At 36.2% G+C, this 23,646-nt stretch overlaps 1 protein-coding gene across 1 annotated transcript in view; it reads right to left on the bottom strand.

The window, feature by feature from the left end:
• The window catches only part of TEX11 (testis expressed 11), a 249,949-nt gene that overhangs the window by 80,506 nt on the left and 145,797 nt on the right, over positions 1–23,646 (bottom strand). The window contains exons 17-18 of the mRNA XM_018044046.1: positions 12,315–12,417; positions 1,028–1,152 (exon numbers count right to left, since the gene is read on the bottom strand). Coding sequence (XP_017899535.1) covers positions 1,028–1,152; positions 12,315–12,417 — 228 coding nt within the window. The remainder of the gene's footprint in view (positions 1–1,027; positions 1,153–12,314; positions 12,418–23,646) is intronic.

Below are 23,646 nucleotides of genomic sequence, written 5' to 3'. Positions count from 1 at the left end.
CATTAAAAATGACTGCAATTCAGAGTAGGAGGAGAGCACTGAGAACTAGATTGATTTGGGATGTCTGTACAGTGGAAGAAAATCTTAAGCTGGACTTTGAAAAAGGTAACATTTAAATAAGAACATTTCTTAAAAGATAGAATGGGGTAAGTAAGACACGGAAAAAGGAATGTGATTGGTCTGTTTGAGAAACACTGAATGTGCTTGGAGCTATAGAAGTCTTATGCGTCCACTATTCTAGACCCTGTGCCTAAGGTAACAGTGGCTTATGTCACTTTGATAATGATACAGGGGAGTAATATGAGATAAAGTAGAAGAGACACCTGTGGCCAGATTGTATATTGTTAATAACAACAAAAAACTATTAGATCAAGCTTCTTTGATTAGAAATCACATTTTCAGCCATCTTCTCGGTTAATCTTCACAATAATCCTGGAAGTAGGCACTATCTTTATTGCAAAATGATGAAAATAAGATTCAAAGAAGTTAAATATTTCAGTGGCAGAGCCAGAACTCAAACCCAGTCCAAGAACTTGACAGTTGCTACAATGCTTTTCCTAATCCTATATATTACTAAGAGCAGAATTTTGCCAATAAAAAAAGGAGGTAAAAGTTATTATTGCTTCCAAACTAAAGTTGTTTTTTGGTTATCAACTAGATAGGTCCATTAAGGTTCAAACTTTTTTTTTGCAAACCAATGAGATAGATACATCTCCAAATAAATAACTATTTTTTTGCATAGTATAGCATTTTAAATCTCAAGTTTCTATTAAAAGTTAATGTTTTGCTATGTGTATTTTTCTACTGTTTTAAGAACAAATATCTAACTTAACTTTATATACTTTAAATCATTAAAAAATGAAGAGAAATAAAGCAATTCTACAACCAAATTTGCTGCGAAAATAATGAGGCAAAATAGATGGTAAAGAAAAGCCTCTCCTGTGTCTAACTGATGATGATTCCATCATAATAGTCTCTGAAAACGGAAAAGAGGTAAAAATCTCGTAAATGGGTACATAAGAATTACCTCTAAAGCAAACTGGGCAGCCAAACTGAAAAGCATGACACCTGAACTTCTCTTTGTAGATGCATTATTCTCATGTTGCTCTTCAGTCGTTAATAAATACTCTAAAGTGATAATTGCCTCCAAAGCTGAAAAACAAGGAGAGAATTAAAGATGAGATAGTCTTATCAAAGATAATAGCTATCTATGGTTATTATACCACAATGACTTTGGAATTCATTTTAAGATCACTAATATCTTATTAATTTTCAAGTCACCTAAATAGCTAAACTGTTAAGGAGGACTTGAAAGTCAGAAAAATGCCCAACTGAGCAAGCAGTTCACCTCTTTGAATTTATTCCATGGATATACCTGCAAAAGTGAATAAAAACATACAAATATATTCACACGGCAATTTTTATAAGAGTAAATATCCTAAATTTAATCAATAATCAATGGGATAAATATAATTTGGTACATATAATACAGAATAGAGTAAAAAAAATTATATTACATTTCATTATATGCCTTAAAGGTAGACCGTGGTAAGTTAAATATATGTACTATAGACCTTAAGTAACAACTAAAATAACAAAAGAAAAAGTTATAGCTAATAAGCCAAAGAATGAGATAAACAAAATGATAAAACACACAACCCAAAAGAAAGCAGAAAAAAGAAAAATGGCAACAAAGACCAGAAAAGGCAAACAGAAGAACAAAATGCTAAATTTAAACCTAGCCATATCAACAACCATGTTAAAATATAAATTGTCTAGACAATCCATTTAAAAGACAGAGACAGACTGAATTAAAGAAAGCGACTTTTAGCGATAAGCAACTAACAAAAAACATACTTTAAAAATAAAGCCAAAACTGGTTAAAGAAAATGATAGGATAATATACACTCTGGTAGAGGTTATATTAATATCACACAAAACAGGTAAATATAAATTCAAAAATTCTCAACAAAGTACTAGCAAACCAAATGTGACAACACACTAAAAGGATCATACACCATGATCAAGTGGGATTTATCCCTGGGAGGCAAGGATTCTTCAATATATGCAAATCAATCAATGTGATACACCATATTAACAAACTGAAGAATAAAAACCATACGATCACCACAATAGATAAAGAAAAAGCTTTCATCAAAATTCAATACCAATTTATGATCAGTGGGCATAGAGGGAACCTACCACAACATAATAAAGGGCATATACAACAAACCCACAGCTAACATTATTCTCAATAGTGAAAAACTGAAAGGATTTCCTCTAAGATTAGAACAAGACAACCGTGTACAATCTCACCACTATTATTCAACATAATCACGGAAGTCCTAGATACAGTAATCAGAGAACAAGGAAATAAAAGAAGTACAAATTGGAACAGAAGTAAAACATTCACTGTTTGCAGATGACCTGATACTATACATAGAAAACCCTAAATATACCATCAGAATACTACTACAGCAAATCAATGAATTTAGTAAAGTTGCATGATACAAAATTAACACAGAGAAATCTCTTGCATTCCTAAACACTAAAAATGAAAGATCAGAAAGAGAAATTAAGGAAACAATCTCATTTACCACTGCAACAAAAAGAATAAAATAACCTAAGAATAAATCTACCTAAGGAAGCAAAAGGCCTGTACACAGAAAACTGTAAGATATTGCTGAAAGAAATCAAAGATGATACAAACAGATAAAAGAGATATATCATGTTCTTTGATCAGAAGAATCAATATTGTGAAAATGACTATACTACCCAAAGCAATCTACAGATTCAATGCAATCGCTATCAAATTACAACATTTTTCACAGGACTAGGAAAGAAAATTTTACAGTTTGTATGGAAACAGAAAAGACCCTGAATAGCCAATGCAATCTTGAGAATGAAAAGTGAAGCTGGAGAGATCAGATTCCCTGGTGTCAGATTACGTTACAAAGCTACAGTCATCAAATAGCTTTGTTTTGTACTGGCACGAAACAGAAATGTACAGCAATGGAACAAGATAGGAAGTCCAGAGATAAATCCATGCACTTATGGTCACCTAATCTGTGATAAAGGAAGCAAGAATATAGAGTGGAGAAAAGACAGCCTCTTCAGTAAGTGGTACTGGGAAAACTGGACAGCTACGTGTAAAAGAATGAAATATAACACTTCCTACCATGCACAAAAATAAACTCAAAATGGATTAAAGACCTAAATGTAAGACTAGACACTATAAACCTCTTAGAGGAAAACATAAGCAGAACACTCATCAACATAAATCACAGTAGGGTCTTGTTTGAACCACTTTCTAGAACTAAAGAAAACAAAAATGAACAAATAGGACCTAATTAAACTTAAAAGAACATAACTGCACTCATCTCACAAACTAGCAAAGTAATGCTCAAAATTCTCCAAGTCAGGCTACCACAATACGTGAACCATGAACTTCCAGATGTTCAAGCTGGATTTAGAAAAGGCAGAGGAACCAGAGATCAAATTGCCAACATCTGCTGGATCATCAAAAAAGCAAGAGAATTCCAGTAAAGTATCTATTTCTGCTTTATTGACTACACCAAAGCCTTTTACTGTGTGGATCACAATAAACTGTGGAAAATTCTGAGAGAGATGGGAATACCAGACCACCTGACCTGCCTCTTGAGAAAGGGGAATCCTCTTGTATTATTGGTAGGAATGCAAATTGATACAGCCACTATGGATAACAGTATGGAGGTGCCTTAAAAAACTAAAAACTATCATATGACCCAGCAATTCCACTACTGGGCACATACCCAGAGAAAACCATAATTCAAAAAGATACATACACCCTAATATTCACTGCAGCACAATTTACAAGAGTCAGGACATGGAAGCAACCTAAATGTCCATCAGCAGAGGAATGAATAAAGAGGTTTGGTATATATAGACTATCGAATATTAGCCATAAAAAAGAATGAAATTGGGTCATTTGTAGAGATGTGGATGGACCTAGAGACTGTCATACTAGTGAAGTAATTCAGAAAGGGAAAAACAATTGTATATTACTGAATATATCTGGAATCCAGAAAAATTATATAGATGATCTTATTTGCAAAACAGAAGTAGAGACAGAGATGCAGAGAACAAAAAAACACCAAGGTAGCAAAGTGGGGGGTTGTATGAAGTGAGAAATTGGGATTAACAGTTCAGTTCAGTTCAGTTGCTCAGTCGTGTCTCACTCTTTGCAACCCAATGGCCTACAGCACTCCAGGCCTTCCTGTCCATCACCAACTCCCGGAGTTTACTCAAACTCATGTCCATTGAGTTGTTGATGCCATCCAACCATCTCATCCTCTGTTGTCCCCTTCTCCTCCTGCCTTCACTCTTTCTCAGCATCAGGGTCTTTTCAAAAGAGTCAGTTCTTTGCATCAGGTGGTCAAAGTACTGGAGTTTCAGCTTCATCATCAGTCCTTCCAATGAATATTCAGGACTGATTTCCTTTAGGATGGAATGGTTGGATCTCCTTCAGTCCAAGGGACTCTCAAGTGTCTTCTCCAACACCACAGTTCAAAAGCATCAATTCTTCAGCACTCAGCTTTCTTTAAGGTCCAACTCTCATATCCATACACAACCACTGGAAAACCATAGCCTTGACTCAGTTCAGTTCAGTTCAGTCGCTCAGTCGTGTCCGACTCCTTGTGATCCCATGAATTGCAGCATGCCAGGCCTCCCTGTCCATCACCAACTCCCAGAGTTTACCCAAACTCATGTCCATTGAGTCGGTGATGCCATCTAACCATCTCATCCTCTGTCGTCCCCTTCTCCTCTTGCCCCCAATCCCTCCCAGCATCACAGTCTTTTCCAATGAGTCAACTCTTCGCATGAGGTGGCCAAAGTACTGGAGTTTCAGCTCCAGCATCATTCCCTCCAAAGAAATCCCAGGGCTGATCTTCAGAATGGACTGGTTGGATCTCCTTGCAGTCCAAGGGACTCTCAAGAGTCTTCTCCAATACCACAGTTCAAAAGCATCAATTCTTCGGTGCTCAGCTTTCTTCACAGTCCAACTCTCACATTCATACATGACTACTGGAAAAACCATAGCCTTGACTAGATGGACTTTAGTTGACAAAGTAATGTCTCTGCTTTTGAATATGCTATCTAGGTTGGTCATAACTTTTCTTCCAAGGAGTAAGTGTCTTTTAATTTCATGGCTGCAGTCACCATCTGCAGTGATTTTGGAACCCCCCAAAATAAAGTCTGACACTGTTTCCACTGTTTCCCCATCTATTTCCCATGAAGTGATGGGATCAGATGCCATGATCTTCATTTTCTAAATGTTGAGCTTTAAGCCAACTTTTTCACTCTCTTCTTTCACTTTCATCAAGAGGCTTTTTAGTTCCTCTTCACTTTCTGCCATAAGGGCGGTGTCATCTGCATATCTGAGGTGATTGATATTTCTCCCGGCAATCTTGATTCCAGCTTGTGCTTCTTCCAGTCCAGCGTTTCTCATGATGCACTCTGCATAGAAGTTAAATAAGCAGGGTGACAATATCCAGCCTTGACGTACTCCTTTCCCTATCTGGAGCCAGTCTGTTGTTCCATGTCCAGTTCTAACTGTTGCTTCCTGACCTGCATACAGATTTCTCAGGAGGCAGGTAATGCGGTCTGGTATTCCCATCTCTAAGAATTTTCCAGAGTTTGTTGTGGTCCACACAGTCAAAGGCTTTGACATGGTCAATAAAGCAGAAGTAGATGTTTTTCTGTAACTCCTTTGCTTTTTTTGATGATCTAACTTGGGGATTGACATATATACACTGTTGATACTATGTATACAACAGATAAGCAATGAGACCCTATTGTATAGCTCATGGAACCCTACTCAGCGCTCTATGGTGACCTAAATGGGAAGGAAATACAAAAAGGAGGAGATATCTGTATATGTATAGCTGATTCACTTTGCAGTACAGTAGAAGCTAACCAATACTTTAAAACAACTATACTCCAATAAAAACTAATTTAAAAAATAATGGACAAAACAGATTTCAGAGCAAAGAGTTAGTGCCAGAGGTTATTTCATGATGATAAAGGAATCAATTTATTATGATGACCTAACAATCCTGAATAAATTATGCATTTAATACCAGAAGGAAAAACTGATAGAACTGCAAGGAGAAATGAACAAATCCATAATTACAGTCAAAGTTTTCAATGAAGGCTCTCAAATAATTGACAGAAAGGTAGACAGAGAATCAGCAAGGATATTTAACATTATTAGTCTATCTGACCTGATTGACATTTACAGAACACTTGACCTTACATCAGCAAAATGCACATTCCACTCAGGTATACAGGGAACATTTACGAAGAAAGACAATACTCTAGTCCATACAACAAGCCTTAGTATATTTAAAAGGATTCATACAAACTTAAGATCATAGACTGAAACAGAATTAAATTAAATTAATAAAAAAGTTCTCTGAAAAAAATTCTCTGGAAATCTACAAATGTTTGTAAAATAAATAGCATACTACTAAATAATCCATGGGTTTACACTGGAGTCAAGTCACATTGAAAAATATGACTGAATTAAAATGAAAACACAATATATAAAAATTTGTGCATTGTCACTAAGGCAGCACTTAGAAGGTAATTTATAGCATTAACTGTTTATATTAGACCAGAATAAAGGTCTAAATCAATAACCTCAGCTTTCAACCTTTGGAAACTGGAAAAGAAAGAGCCAATGAAACTCAAAGTAAGTAGAAGAATGGAAGTGATAAAGATCAGAAAATTAATAAATGAAACAGAAAACAGAAAAAATAGAGAAAAATTAATGAAACCAAAAGCTAGTTCTTTGAGGTCAATAAAACTGATCAACTTACAGCCACTGACAGGGAGGAAAAGAGAGAAGATGCTAATTACAGATATCAAGAATGAGAAATATGACATCACTTTAGAATTTACAGATGTTAAAAGGATAATATGAATGACATAATGAATGATTTTAGGCCAATAATTTCAACAACTTAGATGAAACACAAATTTCTTGAAAGACATAAACTACCAAAGCTCAGGAAATAGTAGATAACCTGAAGAATTCTATTATCTATTAAAGAAACTGAGTTTATAATTAAAAGCTTTCTCACAAAGAAAATTCCAGCCCCAGATGACTTCACTGGTGAACTCTACCAAACATTTAACAAAAAAATAACACCAACTGAGCAACAAAAACTCTACTAGAAGATGTAAAAAGGAAGTGTATTTTCCAATTCATTCTATGCAATAAGCATTACCCTAACAGGAAAAGAAAACCAGAGACCAGTATCACTCATGGACACAGGCATAAATATTCTTAAACAAACTATTAGCAAATCAAATCTAATATTATATTTAAAAAAGAACACATCAAGACCAAGTGGAGCTTATTCCAGGAAGGCAGCATTGGTTCAACAGTTGGAAAATCAATGTAACTGACCATACTAACAAACTTCAAAAAACTAATCATTTCGTTTGCAAATGTTTTATTCCATTCTGAGGGTTGACTTTCCATTTTGGCTATGGTTTTCTTTGCTGTGCAAAAGCTTTTACGTTTGATTCAGTCCCATTTGTTAATTTTTGCTTTTATTTTCATTTCTCAAGGATGTAGATGGAAAAAGATCTTGCTGTGATTTACGTCACGGAGTGTTCTGCTTACATTTTCCTCTAAGAGTTTTATAGTCTCTGGCCTCATACATTTAGGTCTTTAATCCATTTTGAGTTTAGTTTTGTGGATGGTGTTAGCGAGTGTTCTAATTTCATTCTTTTATATGGAGCTGCCCAGTTTTCTCAGTATCACTTATTTAAGAGACTGTCTTTTCTCCATTGTATATTCTTGCCTCCTTTGCAACAGATTAGGTGTGTGGGTTTATCTCTGGAATTTCTATCCTGTTCCATTGATCTGTATTTGTTTTTGTGCTAGTATGGATTAATCTTTCCAAAAATACACAAACAGCTCATGAAACTCAACGTCAAAAGACAACCCAATTAAAGAGTAGACTGAAGATCTAAACAGATATTTCTTCAAAGAAGACATACAGATGGCCAAAAAGCATATGAAAAGATGCTCAACATCACTAATTATTAAAGAAATGCATATAAAAACTACAATAAGATAGTACCCCATACCAGTTAGAATGGCCATCATCAAACAATTTATAAACAATAAATGCTGGAGAGGATGTGGAGAAAAGGGAATCCTCCTACAGTGTTGGTGGAAATGTAAACTGGTATAGACACTATGGAGAACAGTATGGAGGTTCCTTAAAAAATTAAAAACAGAGCTACAATACAATCCAGCAATCCTACTTCTGGGCATCTCTCCAGAGAAAACCGTAACTCAAAAAGATACATGAGCATTCACTGCACCATTATTTACAATACCCAGGACATGGAAGTGACCTAAATGCCCATCTACAGAGTAATGAATAAAGAAGATGTGGTTTAAATATATGATGGAATATTACTCAGCCACTAAAAAGAGTGAAATAATGCCACTTGCAGCAACATGGATGGACCTAGGGATTGTCATACTGTGTGAAGAAAGTCATACAGAGAAAGACAAATATCATGATAACACCTATATGTGGAATCTAAAAAAAGGGTACAAAATATTTAAAAAGGGTACAGATGAACTTATCTGCAAAACAATAATAGAGTCACAGATGTAGAAAAGAAACAAGAAACTACTAGGGTGTAAGGGGAAGGAGAGACAAAATATTGGTACTGACATATACACACTACTGTATATAAAAGCAATAACTAATAGGGACCCACTGTATAGAACAGGGAACTCTACTCAATACTCTGAAATGGCCTATATTGATTGGCAAAGAATCTAAAAAAGAGTCAACATATGTATATGTATAACAGACTATCTTGGTTGTACACCTGAAACTAATACAATATTGTATTAATACTTTAATTACTATTAAAGTATACTCCAATAAAATTTTTCTAATTTGATAATTTCAATAGGTGTAAAAAAAATCATGACCAAATTCAACATCCATTTCTGATTAAAAACATCTAGGAAACTGGAAACAGACGGGAACTTCCTCAAGCTGATAAAAAGTATCTATGAAAAACCTATAGCTAACATCATACTTAATGATTGAAAATTGGATGGTTTTCCCCTAAAATCAGGAAAAAGTCAAGGATGTCTGCTCTTTACCAATTTTACTCAACACTGTGCTAGAGATTCTAACAAGTATAATAACGCATGAAAAACTGCACCCAGATTGGACAGAAAGTAGTAAAATTGTCTTTATTAGTAGATAACATTACATCTACAAGGAAGCTACTGGAAGCAATAAGTGAATTTAAAAGTCTTTAGGATATAAGATCAATATACAAAAATCATTTGTATTTCTACATACTAGCAATGAACAATCAGAAACTCCAAGTTTTTCTCAAAATGCCATTTGAAATAGCATAAAATATACAGTATACTTAAGGATAAATCTGATAAAAGATGAATAAGACTGATATGATAAAAGATAGAAAAGATCTCTGAGAGAAATTAAAGAGCTAAACAAATGGAGGTATATAACTCCATTTCACAGATTGGAAGATGTTGATTCTCTCCATGCTGATGTATATATACATTCAATGGAATCTCAATCAATGTTTACTTTTGTAGAATTTGGAAAAACTGATTCTGAAATTCACAGAGATGTACAAAGACTTAACCCAAACAATTTGAATGAGAAAAATAGAGTTGGAGGACCAATACCACCTGATTTCAAATTTACTATATAGTTACATTAATCAAGACAGTGTGGGAATGGTGTAAAGATAAATAGATCGGTGGAACACAATGAAGAGTCCAGAAAGGGACCCATACACATATGACAGCGGATTTTAATTAAAGGTGTAAAGGAAATTCAGTTGGGAAAGGACAGAACTTATAAATAAATGAAACTGGAATGATTAGGTAGCCATGTGCCAATAATGGAACTTCAATCCATACCTTAAGTCAAAAAAATGCAAAATGGATCACAGAACTAACTGTAAACTTTAAACCTAAAACCACAAAATTTCTTGAAGAAAACATAGGGAAAACTTTTTGTGATCATTAAGTAAAGATTTCTTAGTTACAATACCAAAAAGATCCATAAAAGAAGAAAAAATATAAATTAGACTTCAAACTTGTCATGAAATTCACTAAGAAAATAAAAAGAAAAAATTTATAAAACACATGTCTGATAAATAACTTGTATTTAAAATATATAAAGAACTTTCAAAATTCAATAAGAATATAAAAGCTCCTTATCTAAAACTGGGCAAAAGATTTGTATAAACACTCCACCAAACAAGATGGATGTATGTCAAATATTAGATATTATGTAAATACTAATTATAACCTTATCATGATATCTCAACCTGCGAATTAAAATGACTAAATAAATTTTCCAGTGGACAATTTCAAGTGCTTGTAAGGATGCAGATCAACTGGAACTTTAATACATAGCTAGTTAGAGCATAAAACTGTACAGCCATTTTAGAAAAGAGCTTGGCAGTTTCTAACAAACATATACTTATCATATGACCCAGCAAACATATCCCTCGATATGTACTCTAGAGACGTGAAATCTTGTCATTGCACAAAATCTGTAAACAGATGTCTATAACACCTTTATTCATAATCACCCACAATGGAAACCATTTGAATATCCTTCAACTGGTAAATGTATAAACTGCAAGTGCATAATGTATACAATTCATTCATACTTATGAAATACTATTTAGCAATAAAAAAGAACAAACTCTATCAGTATGAATGAGTTTCAAAGGCACACACAACAGTATGAATGAGTTTCAAATGCATTATACTAAGTGAAAGAAAAAAGCTTCATACTATATGAATTCATTTATATGACATTCTAGAAAAGGTAAAATTATAAGAGAGAAATGAGGTTAGTAGGAATCAGGGCTAGAAGTAGTGGGAAGGAGACACAACAAAGGGGCATGAGTTAATTTTTTGTTCTATATCATGATTATGGTGCTGATTACAGGAGTATATGCAATTGTCAAAATTAACAATTACTAATATAAATAAATCTCACAAAATCATACACTAGGCTATAATAAATTTTATTGTACATATCTTCAGCAAAAATGACTAAAAATGATCACAGATAAATGGAGAAGAAATAAAAAGACTGAGCTTATGTTATGCTTAAAAGGTAAAATAATTTTAATAGAATGTTAAAAGAAAAAGTTTAATAGGAAATCTGGTTGTGTGGGGTTGTTTTTTTGCTATTTCTGTTGACAAAAGTTTCAAGTTCTTCTATACTTCAGTATAATATATCAAGAAAAATAAATGCCCAGAAGTCTCTAGTAAAAACCTTAATAATAGACATTGACAGCAATATTAACCTTGATAAAGAGCTGATTTCAATTAGTTATTCCTTAATTAATATACAGGTATACTTTACTACCCTAGAACACTTCTTTTTCAAAGAAAAAATATCTTTTTCTTAGAGTGAATAATGAAGTCCACTGCACATACAGTAGTATTCATAAACAGTTGCTTAACTGGATTAATATAAATTCTGTTTGAACCCATTAACTCAAGTTTCTCAATTTCTCTCCTTGTACCTTTAACAAAGGGCAACCAGTCTGGAGTTCACATTGCTCCAGGATTTGCTCAGTCATCCAGAGTTGAGCAGGAATAATATCACAGCATAGGGAAACCTATAACCAAGTCAAGATACCCATGTGTGCAGACAACTAGTAAGGAAACTATGCTTAACTTAATAGAAAGGACAAAGCACTAATGGGATAAGGTTCGTGTTAGCAATTTTAACACTGTCAACTTTGTGGAGAGAAATTCCATTTTCAGGGCCAAATATCTCACTGATAACCTCCCAGGCTAAGTGAAAACAATTAAAATGTATCCTGGAGACTTCCATTCTTTAAAGACAAATTCTTAACTGACTGAATTATAATTTCTCCCTGCCCCCAGCTTTTTAAGGTTAATTTTTAATAGGTTGGTTCAAATGACAAAGTATGAAAAAGTCTACAGTGACAAGACTTCCCTCTAATTCTTGTCCGATATCTGCCTAGTTCCTATTCCTTCAGTAGGTAGACCTTTTGCTTTTCTTTTTATGCAATCTTCCATAGTTTCTTGTTGCATGGTTGTATCATTTTTACATAGGGAAGCTAGCATATATATATATATATATATATATATATATCCAACTCCATTGTCTTAAAGACTACTTTTTCCTTTTATGGTCAAAGATGATTATTCTTTGTGTTAATAGACAAATATAACTTATAACTAACATTTATACCTCTGCCAGAGTTGCCCTCCACGATTGAAATCTTGAATATATAAAACTGAGTGAAAATATTTCTAGGATCACGTTGTGCAGCTTTGATAACTGCCTCTTTAGCCTGAGAAAAAAAGAAAAGGAGTATTAGTGTACTTTCATAAAACATTTAAGAAAGACCTTATCATATTTTACTAATGCTATCAATATAGTCACAATGGCTTAGGGACACTCATAATGAAAAGACATGAACATAAGAAAAATCTTTAAAGAACTGTTCTATCACAATGCAATAGAAATCAAGAATTCTGCTTCTGAAAACAGGGAACATCATATATGTCAAACCAACAAAACACATTTTATATGTCAAACCTACTTAAAACAAGCAAAAACGTTGGATAACATTTTTTTTTAATTCCAAAAGCAATTGACTAGTAAAGCAATTACCAAGAAATATCTAAGGAAAAGTGAGGTCCCAAAGAAGTAAATGGAGATTTAAAGCCATTTAAAAATTTATTTATTCATCTATTGGCCATGCTGTGCAGCATGTGGGATCTTAGTTCGCCAACCAGGGATCAAACCCACACCCCTGCATTGGAAAAATGGAGTCTTAACCACTGGACCATGAGAGAAGTCCAGCCACTTTCTTTTTCTGGTGGGCATTTGTAAACCTAGGCAAATGTTGACTTTAATTTAGCAAAACTAGCTCAGGAAAATAGACATCAAAACTCAAGGGACCATACTCTTAGGCTAAGGGTAAATCAGAAGTAAACTCAATTTTATCCACATTCTCAGGAGACTGCAAAAAAAGTTACCTTGGTTCTGAGAAGAATGAAACAAAACAGGGTAGGGAGAACCAATCCCTAAGGTATCATATGAACAGCCCCAAATCATATTGTATGGGAGGCCAAAAGATATCAAGCTATGAATTTATCTTTCATTGATATCAAACAGGGAGCTGACTGTGGCACAGACCATGAATTCCTTATTGCCAAATTCAGATGTAAATTGAAGAAAGTACGGAAAACCACTAGACCATTCAGGTATGACCTAAATCAAATCCCTTATGATTATACAGCCATATGAATCTAATGAATGTGGAAAGGCCTTCTGTGAGAAGTCTCCAATAGTTGTACATCAGAGAATCCATACTAGGGAGAAACCTTCTGAATCTGCTGAGTATGGGATAACTTTCTCCCAGAAATCACAGATGATCACATACCAGAGAACACACACAGGGGAGTAACACTCCAAATACAGTGACTATGGGAAGGTCTTCTGCCAGCAGATATACCTCACTGGACATCAGAATCCATGTAAGATAGAAACCTTATATACTGATTATATATTTTGCAGCCAAAGATGGAGAAGCTCTATACAGTCAGCAAAAACAAGACTGGGAGCTGACTGTGGCTCAGATCATGAACTCCTTATTCACAAATTCAGACTTAAACTGAAGAAAGTAGGGAAAACCACTAGACCATTCAGGTATGACCTAAATCAAATCCCCCAAAATTTTACAGCAGAAGCGAGAAATAGATTCAAGGGACTAGATCTGATAGACAGAGTGCCTGATAAACTATGGATGGAGGTTCATGACATTGTACAACAGACAGGGAGCAAACCATCCCCAAGAAAAAGATATGCAAAAAAGCAAAATGGCTGTCTGAGGCGGCCTTACAAATAGCTGTGAAAAGAAGAGAAGCGAAAAGCAAAGGAGAAAAGAAAAGATATACCCATTTGAAGGCAGAGTTCCAAAGAATAGCAAGGAGAGATAAGAAAGCCTTCCTCAGCGATCAATGCAAAGAAACAGAGGAAAACAATAGAATGGGAAAGACTAGAGATCTCTTCAAGAAAATTAAACATACCAAGGGAACATTTCATGCAAAGATGGGCTTGATAAAGGACAGAAATGGTAGGGACCTAACAGAAGCAGAAGATATTAAGGAGAGGTGGCAATAATACACAGAAGAACTGTACAAAAAAGATCTTCACAACCCAGATAATCATGATGTTGTGATCACCCACCTAGAGCCAGACACTCATCTAGGCCCACCTAGATGCAAAATCAAGTGGGCCTTAGGAAGCATCACTGTAAACAAAGCTAGTGGAAGTGATGGAATTCCAGTTAAGCTACTTCAAATCCTAAAAGGTGATGCTGTAAAGTGCCGCACTCAATATGCCAGCAAATTTGGAAAACTCAGCAGTGGCCACAGGATTGGAAAAGGTCCATTTTCATTCCAATCCCAAAGGAAGGCAATGCCAAAGAATGCTCAAACTACTGCACAATTGCACTCATCTCACATGTTAGTAAAGTAATGCTCAAAATTCTCCAAGCTAGGCTTCAACAGTATGTGAACCGTGAACTTCCAGATGTTCAAGCTGGTTTTAGAAAAGGCAGAAGAAACAGTGATCAAATTGCCAACATCCACTGGGTCATCAAAAAAGCAAGAGAATTACAGAAAAACATCTACTTCTGCTTTGTTGACCAAAACAAACTCTGGAAAATTCTTAGAGATGGGAATACCAGACCACATTACCTGCCTCCTGAGAAATCTGTATGCAGGTCAGGAAGCAACAGTTAGAACTGGACATGGAACAACAGACTGGCTCCAGATAGGGAAAGGAGTACATCAAGGCTAGATATTGTCACCCTGCTTATTTAACTTACGCAGAGTACATCATAAGAAACGCTGGGCTGGAGGAAGCACAAGCTGGAAGCAAGATTGCTGGGAGAAATATCAATGACCTCAGATATGCAGATGACACCACCCTTATGGCAGAAAGCAAAGAAGAACTCAAGAGCCTCTTGATGAAAGTGAAAGAGGAGAGTGAAAAAGTTGGCTTAAAACTCAGCATTCAGAAAACGAAGATCATGGCATCTGGTCCCATCAGTTCATGGCAAATAGATGGGGAAACAATGGAAACAGTGTCAGACTTTATTTTGGGGGGCTCCAAAATCACTGCAGATGGTGACTGCAGCCATGAAAGTAAAAGACGCTTGCTCCTTGGAAAAAAAGTTATGACCAACCAAGATAGAATATTAAAAAGCAAAGACATTGCTTTACCAACAAATGTCTGTCTAGTCAAAGCTATGGTTTTTCCAGTAGTCGTGTGTGGATGTGAGAGTTGGACCTTAAAGAAAGCTGAGCACCGAAGAATTAATGCTTTTGAACTGTGGTGTTGGAGAAGACTCTTGAGAGTCCCTTGGACTGCAAGGAGATCCAACCAGTCCATCCTAAAGGAGATCAGTCCTGGGTGTTCATTGGAAGGACTGATGTTGAAGCTGAAACTCCAATACTTAGACCTGATGCGAAAAGCTGACTCATTTGAAAAGACCCTGGGGAGGGAGGTGGGAGGGGGGTTCATGTTTGGGAACGCATGTAAGAATTAAAGATTTTAAAATTTAAAAAATAAAAAACTTAAAAAAAATAAATAAATACATAGAAAAAAAAAAGAAAGAAAGAAAGAAAAGACCCTGATGCTGGGAAAGATTGAGGGCAGGAGGAGAAGGGGGCAACAGAGGATAAGATGGTTGGATGGCATCACTGACTCGATGGACATGGGTTTGGGTGGACTCTGGGAGTTGGTGATGGACAGGGAGGTCTGGCGTGCTGCGGCTCATGGGGTCACAAAGAGTCAGACACAACTGAGTGACGGAACTGAACAACCCCAAATGTTTCACATGTGCTGCTGCTAAGTCACATTTCATTTATTCTGTTCTTACACAGTTAGTTTTAAGGATCCAAGTACAGGATGTATTGTTGTTCCCTGTTTGTCTTCATCTTGTTAGAATGGGCTCATCATTTCACCTACTGAGATGCCTTCAGATCAGACTCTGTCATCTAGTGCATTAGTCACTCTTTTCAGCTTTAGGTCATATGTACATTCAATCAATAATCATAAAAGATCTTCATTTACATATTATTAATTTAAATCCATATGGTATGTATCACAATTTGATATTCAATTGCATACTTTTTACTTTGTAATTATTTCATGTGTATAAATCTCATTTTCATTCTCAATACAGTAATATTTTAAGTTTATCTATAGAAAGGATCATGTCTTCAATTTATCCTATAGTTGCTGTTGTTCACTCACTCAATAATGTCTGACTGTGACCCAATGGACTGCAGCATGCCAGGCTTCCCTGTACTTCACCATTTCCCAGAACTTGCTCAAAACTCATGTCTATTGCATCAGTGATGCCATTCAACCATCTCATCCTCTGTTGCCCCCTTCTCATCTTGCCCTCAATCTTTCCCAGCATCAGGGTCTTTTCCAATAAGTCAGCTCTTCGCATCAGGTGGCCAAAGGATTGGAGCTTCAGCTTCAGCATCAGTCCTTCCAATGAATACTCAGGGCTGATTTCCTTTAGGATTGACCAGTTTGTTCTTGCTATCCAAGGGACTCTCAAGAGTCTTCTCCAGTACTAGAATTCAAAAGCCTAAGTTCTTTGGCATTCAGCCTTCTCTATGGTCCAACTCTATGTCTGTATATGACTACTGGAAAAACCATAGCTTTGACTATACGTACCTTTATCAGCCAAGAGATGTCTCTGCTTTTTAATATGCTGTCTAAGTTTGTCATAGCTTTTCTTCCAAGGAGCAAGCATCTTTTAATTTCATGACTGCATTCACCATCTGCAGTGATTCTGTAGCCCAGGAAAATAAATTCTGTCACTGTTTCCCCATCTATTTGCCATGAGGTGATGGGACCAAATGCTGTGACCCTAGTTTTTTGAACATTGAGTTTTCAGACTGCTTTTTCACTCTCCTCTACCTCATCAAGAGGCTCTTAAGTTCCTCTTCACTTTCTGCCATTAGGGTGGTGTAATCAGCATATCTGAGATTATTACATTTCTCCCAGCAATCTTGATCCCAGCTTGAGCTTCATCCAATCTAGCGTTTCACATGATGTACTCTGCATATAAGTTAAATAAACAGGGTGACAATACACAGCCTTGACATACTCCACTCCCAATTTTGAATGAGTATGTTGTTCCATGTCCAGTTCTAACAGTTGCTTCTTGATCTGCATATGGGTTTCTCCAGAGGCAGGTAAGGTAGTCTGGTACTCTCATCTCTTTAAGAATTTTCCAGTTTGTTGTGATCCACACAGTCAGAGGCTTTAGTGTAGTCAATGAAGAAGAAGTCCATGTTTCTCTGGTATTCCCTTGCTTTTTCCATGATCCAACGGATATTGGCAATTTGATCTCTGATTCCTCTGCTTTTTCTAAATCCAGTTTGGACATCTGGAAGATCTCCATTCCCATACTGTTGAAACCTAGCTTGAAGGATGTTGAATATAATCTTGCTATCATGTGAAATGAGTGCAACTGTGTAGTACTTGAACATTCTTTGTACGAGGCAATACAGATTGTGTGTTTGTGTGTGTGTGTGTGTGTGTGCTCAGTCACTCAGTAGTGTCTGACTCTTCGTGACCCTATGTACTGTAGCCCACCAGGTTCCTTGTTCATGGGATTATCCAGGCATGAATACTTGAGTGGGTTGCCATTGCCTACTCCAGGGGATCTTCTGAATTCTGGGACTGAACTTGGGTCTCTTGCATCTCCTTCACTGGCAGGTAAATTCTTTACCACTGTGCCACCTGGGAAGCCCACCAGGCATAGATTAGATTTCAATAAATATTTGTTGACTTAAAACCAAAATTATAGTGTTTTTACATTATGGCTGTACCAAGAATGAGTAAATATTAATCTTTACCTCAGGGTTACTTAAGTGCTAACTTTCTTTTACATTCATACAGAAACGTTTGTGGGGAAAGCTATGCCTGCCAAAGAGTCAAAAATTGCTTCAAAATCACTGATAAGTTATTATTGTACAAACAGAGGCCACAGTGCCATCTAGTGAATGTTACTCGTTTACTTCTGTTGATCACAAGCTCATTTTCACTCCTATAATGGAAAGGCATGATTTTTGGTATTTCATATAGCAAACAGGACCAATATAAAACCAGCACATGAGACATGGTTGGCTGCACTTTAGGTCTTATAAATTTTCTATAAATAATCTCATCTTGGGGCTGTTATAAGTCTTATGACCATACTGTGCTTTGAGATTATGCTTTAGTTTTATCAATCTATAGTGATACAATGTCATTCATGTATCTAAACTGCAGATACAAGCTGAGGATGGAATTTTTGTACTGAGTTAAAGAGTACTGAATTGTGTATGACTATTAACTTATAAACTATCACCAAAAGAATCCATTATCCTTCTCTTAAATATTAAAGTTTTATTATGATTTGCAGTAAATTCCATTATATCAAGTTGTAATAAATTACTCCTATACTTGTAACCCAAGGTCATTTCTCCCATATAAAGTCTGTCCATTCAAATCTATGACTTTCACAAGCCAAACACTTTAACATCTTAGAAAATAATAAGATTAGGGTATTGGGCTTAAGGTGCTACAAATTTCCCAAAGACAGATTTGATGTCTATGAAACTACAGAGTTTAATATTGCCTCACAAAATGTACTAGAGATACTGAATAGATAATGGTGATTAAAAATTTACATTTCTACAAGTTAGAAAATAAACTAAAGAAACCACCTAAATTTAGCATTCTTATCTCAGAGTGATGTCACCAAATGCATGAATTGATGAATCTGTAACATAACCTACTAAGAGTTCAGAAAATAGACTCTCCAACCTCTTTAACCCATTCAAATTGATTTATGATCTATGATTCAATGTTTCATGTTAAAAGAAAGGAACTGAGCTAGAGAAAGGAATAATGGGATGATTTTTTAAATAACATAACCTCATTCACTTCTGATAATCAATAGGCCCTTAAGTCTAAGGAATTTGGTTACTTTTAATTTCCAATTATCCACAGTAGGAGGACAGAAATAGCATGAACAATTAGAATTCCTATATCAGGGAAACTGGCAAGCACTTATGGAGTCTCTATGACTTTTTAAAAAAAATATAATGAGTGTTTACTATGCAATAGGCTCTATGCTAGATATCAGACAAAATGAAGACATGGCCTTATCTTAGAGGAGGTGTCAATTTAATAGAGAGCTAAGATAGGTATAGGGCTTCCCTGTGCTTCAGGGTAAAGAATCTGTCTGTAATGCAGGAGACATGGGTTTGATCCCTGGGTCAGGAATATTTCATAGAGGAGGAGATGGCAACCCACTCCAGTATTCTTGCCTGGGAAATTCCATGGACAGAGGAGTTTGGCGGGCTACAGTCCATGGAGTTGCAAACAGTCAGACATGACTGAGCACAAACACAAAGACAGCTATACAAATAACTAGAATAGAAGGCATAACATAAGTGAAAGTGAAGTTGTTCAGTCGTGTCTGACTCTTTGTGACCCCATGGACTGTAGCCCACCAGGTTCCTCCGTCCATGGGATTCTCCAGGCAAGAATACTGGAGTGGGTTGCCATTTCCTTCTCCAGGGGAATCTTCCCAGCCCAGGGATCAAACCCAGGTCTCCTGCATTGCAGGCAGACGCTTTAACCTCTGAGCCACCAGGGAAGCCTTAGTACCTAGGTAAAAACAGATGTGTAACAAAATCTTAGAGGAAGACCAAGACTCAGAAATTTCCTTAGGAAGCTAAGACTGTCATTGTAATCCAGGCTTTGAAAAAGTTATTTCAAAAGGTAGGGATATACAGAAGAGGTAATTTGCAATACAGAAGCATGGGAAAAGTTACAGAGGCAGAAAAACATGTAGTATGGTTAGGAAGCAGCAAGTACTTCAGTTGGGGACAAACACAGTACATGTGTACAGGAAATAAAATAGGATTATTTTATTTAAAGATTACAGAGGCCCTTAAGTCTATGGAATTTGGTCTTTATTTATAGTGAGCCAGTGAAAATTTTCAGCGAGATATAATAATCATTTATAAGATTATTCCAATTGTCTTAGAGGTAATGAAGGCTTGGACTAGGATAGTGAGGGAAAGATGGAAGAGGAGACAGTTGGCAAAAATAACACAGAGGTAAAAGTGACCAGATGTGGAACATGACTAAATATAGAGGGAGAAGAAAGAATCCATGAATCTGAGATTTCAGTCTTAGATAAATGTATATATCCAAGGACGGTAGGAAAGGTGGAAGTGGGCTGTGAGAAAGATCAGGGTTAGTGACATAGATTTGGGAATGGAGAGCTGAAGCTAAGAAAGCAGCTAAGGGATTACTGAGGGGATAGTGTACAACTGAAATAAAAGAATAAATTCAACAAATGTTTACTGAAAACTTATCAAACACCAAGAAAATAAATTTTAAAATGTTTACTGAAAACTTATCAGGTACCCAGCATAAGGATAAAATGGACAATGAGGTAAACATACTACCTGCCCTCATCCAACATCTGGGAAAAGAGACTGCTGGTAACATAAATAGAAAAGGAAGAGTCAGAGCACAGGATTAAGAGAGTATGTCACACAGAGAAAACAAACTTATGGTTACCAAAGAGGAAAGAGGGTAGAGGAAGGACAGAATAGGAATCTGGGATTAGCAAACACAAACTACTATACATAAAACAAAACAAAACAAAAGGCCCTACCATATAGTACAGAGAACTATATTCAGTATCTTATAATAAACAATGGAAAAGAATGTGAAAATACATATGTATGTATATATATATATATATCTGAATCACTTTGCTGTAAACCAGAAACTAACAACACTGTAAATCAATTATACTTCAGTGAAAAAAGTATGTTATAGAAGCCAAAGAGAAAGTTTCTAGAAGGGAAAAAGTAGTTGACAGTATTATATTCTTTTGTGCTAGAAAGACTAGAAAACAAGCAGGACTGAGAAAACATCATTAGACTTTATCATTAAAAGGTCATTAGTGGGACTTCCCTGGCAGTCCAGTGGTTAAGACTGTGCTTCCAATGCAGGGGATGCAGGTTTGATCCCTGATCAGGGAACCAAGATCCCACATGCCACATGGTATGGTAAAAAAGTTTTTTAAAAGGTCACTAGTGATATTCAGAAGAGCAATTTATAGAATCATGGACACAAAAATCATGAAGAGGGGAGTAGATGATGAGGCCAAAAACTTTAAGAGTCATTCTTGTCTTTCCCTCTACTCTCCTGGTGGCTCAGATGATAAAGCGTCCGCCTTCAATGTGGGAGACCTGGGTTCGATCCCTGGGTTGGGAAGATCCCCTGGAGAAGGAAATGGTAACCCACTCCAGTACTCTTGCCTGGAAAATCCCATGGACGGAGAAGTGTCGTAGGCTACAGTCCATGGGGCTGCAAAGAGTCGGACACGACTGAGCGACTTCACTTTCACTTTCTACTATCCTGTATGTGGTGTGTCAGAGAATTCTCTCACCTTCACTTTCATATTGTATCTAGAATCTGACCACTTCTCCCCATCCACACTTCCTCCATACTGGTTCATGCCACCATAATCTCTTGCCTAGATTATTTCAGTAGCGTCCTACCTTTTCCCCCTGCTTCTACTCTTACACTCAGCTCAGTCTGTTCAACACAGTGAATGAGTGATTTTATTAAAATGCGAGTCAGATCTTGTCACTCCTCTGCCTCAAGCTCCCTCACTGGTTCTCCATCTCAAAAGTTAATGACATAAATCTTTACAATAAAATACAACGTCTTTCTTACAGATCTGTTTCCCTGCTACTTCCTTGATCATATCTCCTACTTTCCCTAATATTCCCTTAGCTCCAGACACACTAGTCTCTCTGCTATTCGTCAAACACCATCCACATGTTCCTACTCCCACACCCCCCACAGCCTTTGCACTTGCTACTCCCTCTGTCTGGAATGCTCTTGTTTAAGATATTCATAGCTAGATCCCTCATTTCCTCAGGTTTCTACTGAAAAACTACCTTTTCACTGAGCCCTTCTGCAAAATTACAGCCCTTCATTCCTCCTCTAAAACATTTAATACTACCCTTTCCTACTTAGTTTTCTCTAGCACTTATCACTGTCTAATATAACAGGGATCAGCAATCTATGGCCTTTGGGCTACATCCAGTTTACCATCTATCAAGCTAAGTTTTCCTTTTTTGAAAGGTTGAAAAAATCGAAAGAATATTGTATGACACAAAAAGTTCTATGAAATTCAAATTTTAATGTTATTAAATATAAAGTTTTGTTAGCACAAATTCGTGTCAGTTTGTTTACATTTGGTCTACAGCTGTTTTCATGGCACAACTGCAAAGTTGAGTACTTGCAAGAAAGACTATGGCCTAGAAAACCTGAAATATTTACCATCTGGTTCTGTACAGAAAACTTGCTGACCTTTTTAATATACCATAACATTTATCTTTTTATTGTCTGTATCTCCAGTAGAATACAAACTCTGTAGGGGTAGACAGTTTTGTCTACTTTGGTCACTACTACATCCCCAATGCCTAGAATAGTATTTAACATGTAGTAGACAGTTAATAAATATTTTTTGAATGAATGAATACTAAAAAAATATAGGCAGTAATTTTAGGTTATAAAGTTTGGTAATAAAAAGAAGGACAAACTGTAATTTGGGGAGGATGACAGGTTGAAAGAAAGCTTTCGGATAGAGAAGGCCTAAAAATAATTGTAGTGACAGGGAAAGAAACAGTAGAGAGAAAAAGATTTAAAAACTAGCATTGAAATTTGTAGAGATGGTCCCATGGGCAAGTTACTTCTTTCTCTGAGATAAGCGAGAAGAAAGAATGGATAAAGAGGAGAGGAGCTGATGTCACTGGCTACAAACCCAGAAAATTATTACTTTTTTTTTTTTTGCTAAAACAAAGGATAAAGCATGGGGCTTAGGAATAAAAAACATTTCACAATTACCAAGGATTGGTGGAGAGTAAGACAGAAAGTCAACGAGAGTCAGTTTTAGTCAGTGCTTATGTGAAAACTGCGGGATTTCCTAGTGGCTCAGATGGTAAAGAATCAGTCTGCAAAGCAAACCTGGGTTCGATCCCTTGGTTGGGAAGATCCCATGGAGAAGGGAATGGTTACCCACTCTAGTATTCTTGCCTGGATAATTCCAGGGACAGAGGAGCCTGGTGGGCTACAGTTTATTGGGTTGCAAAGAATCAGACACGACTGAGTGACTAACACTTGGGCTTCCCAGGTGGCAGTAGTGGTAAAGAACCCGCCTGCCAATGCAGGAGACATAAGAGATGTGAGTTTGATTCCTGGGTTGGGAAGATCCCCTGGAGGAGGGCATGTCAACCCACTCTAGTATTCTTGCCTGGAAAATCCCACAGACAGAGGAGCTTGGTGGGCTACAGTCAATATAGTTGCAAAGAGTAGAACACAACTGAAGCAACTTAGCATGTGAAAACTAAGAAATTTTATCAGATTCAGTAAACATGGTTTTGTAAAATTTCTGAAC

Source organism: Capra hircus (genome assembly GCF_001704415.2).
Source record: "Capra hircus breed San Clemente chromosome X unlocalized genomic scaffold, ASM170441v1, whole genome shotgun sequence".
NCBI classification, from domain to species: Eukaryota; Metazoa; Chordata; class Mammalia; order Artiodactyla; family Bovidae; genus Capra; species Capra hircus.
This window is presented reverse-complemented; position numbering and strand designations above follow the sequence as displayed.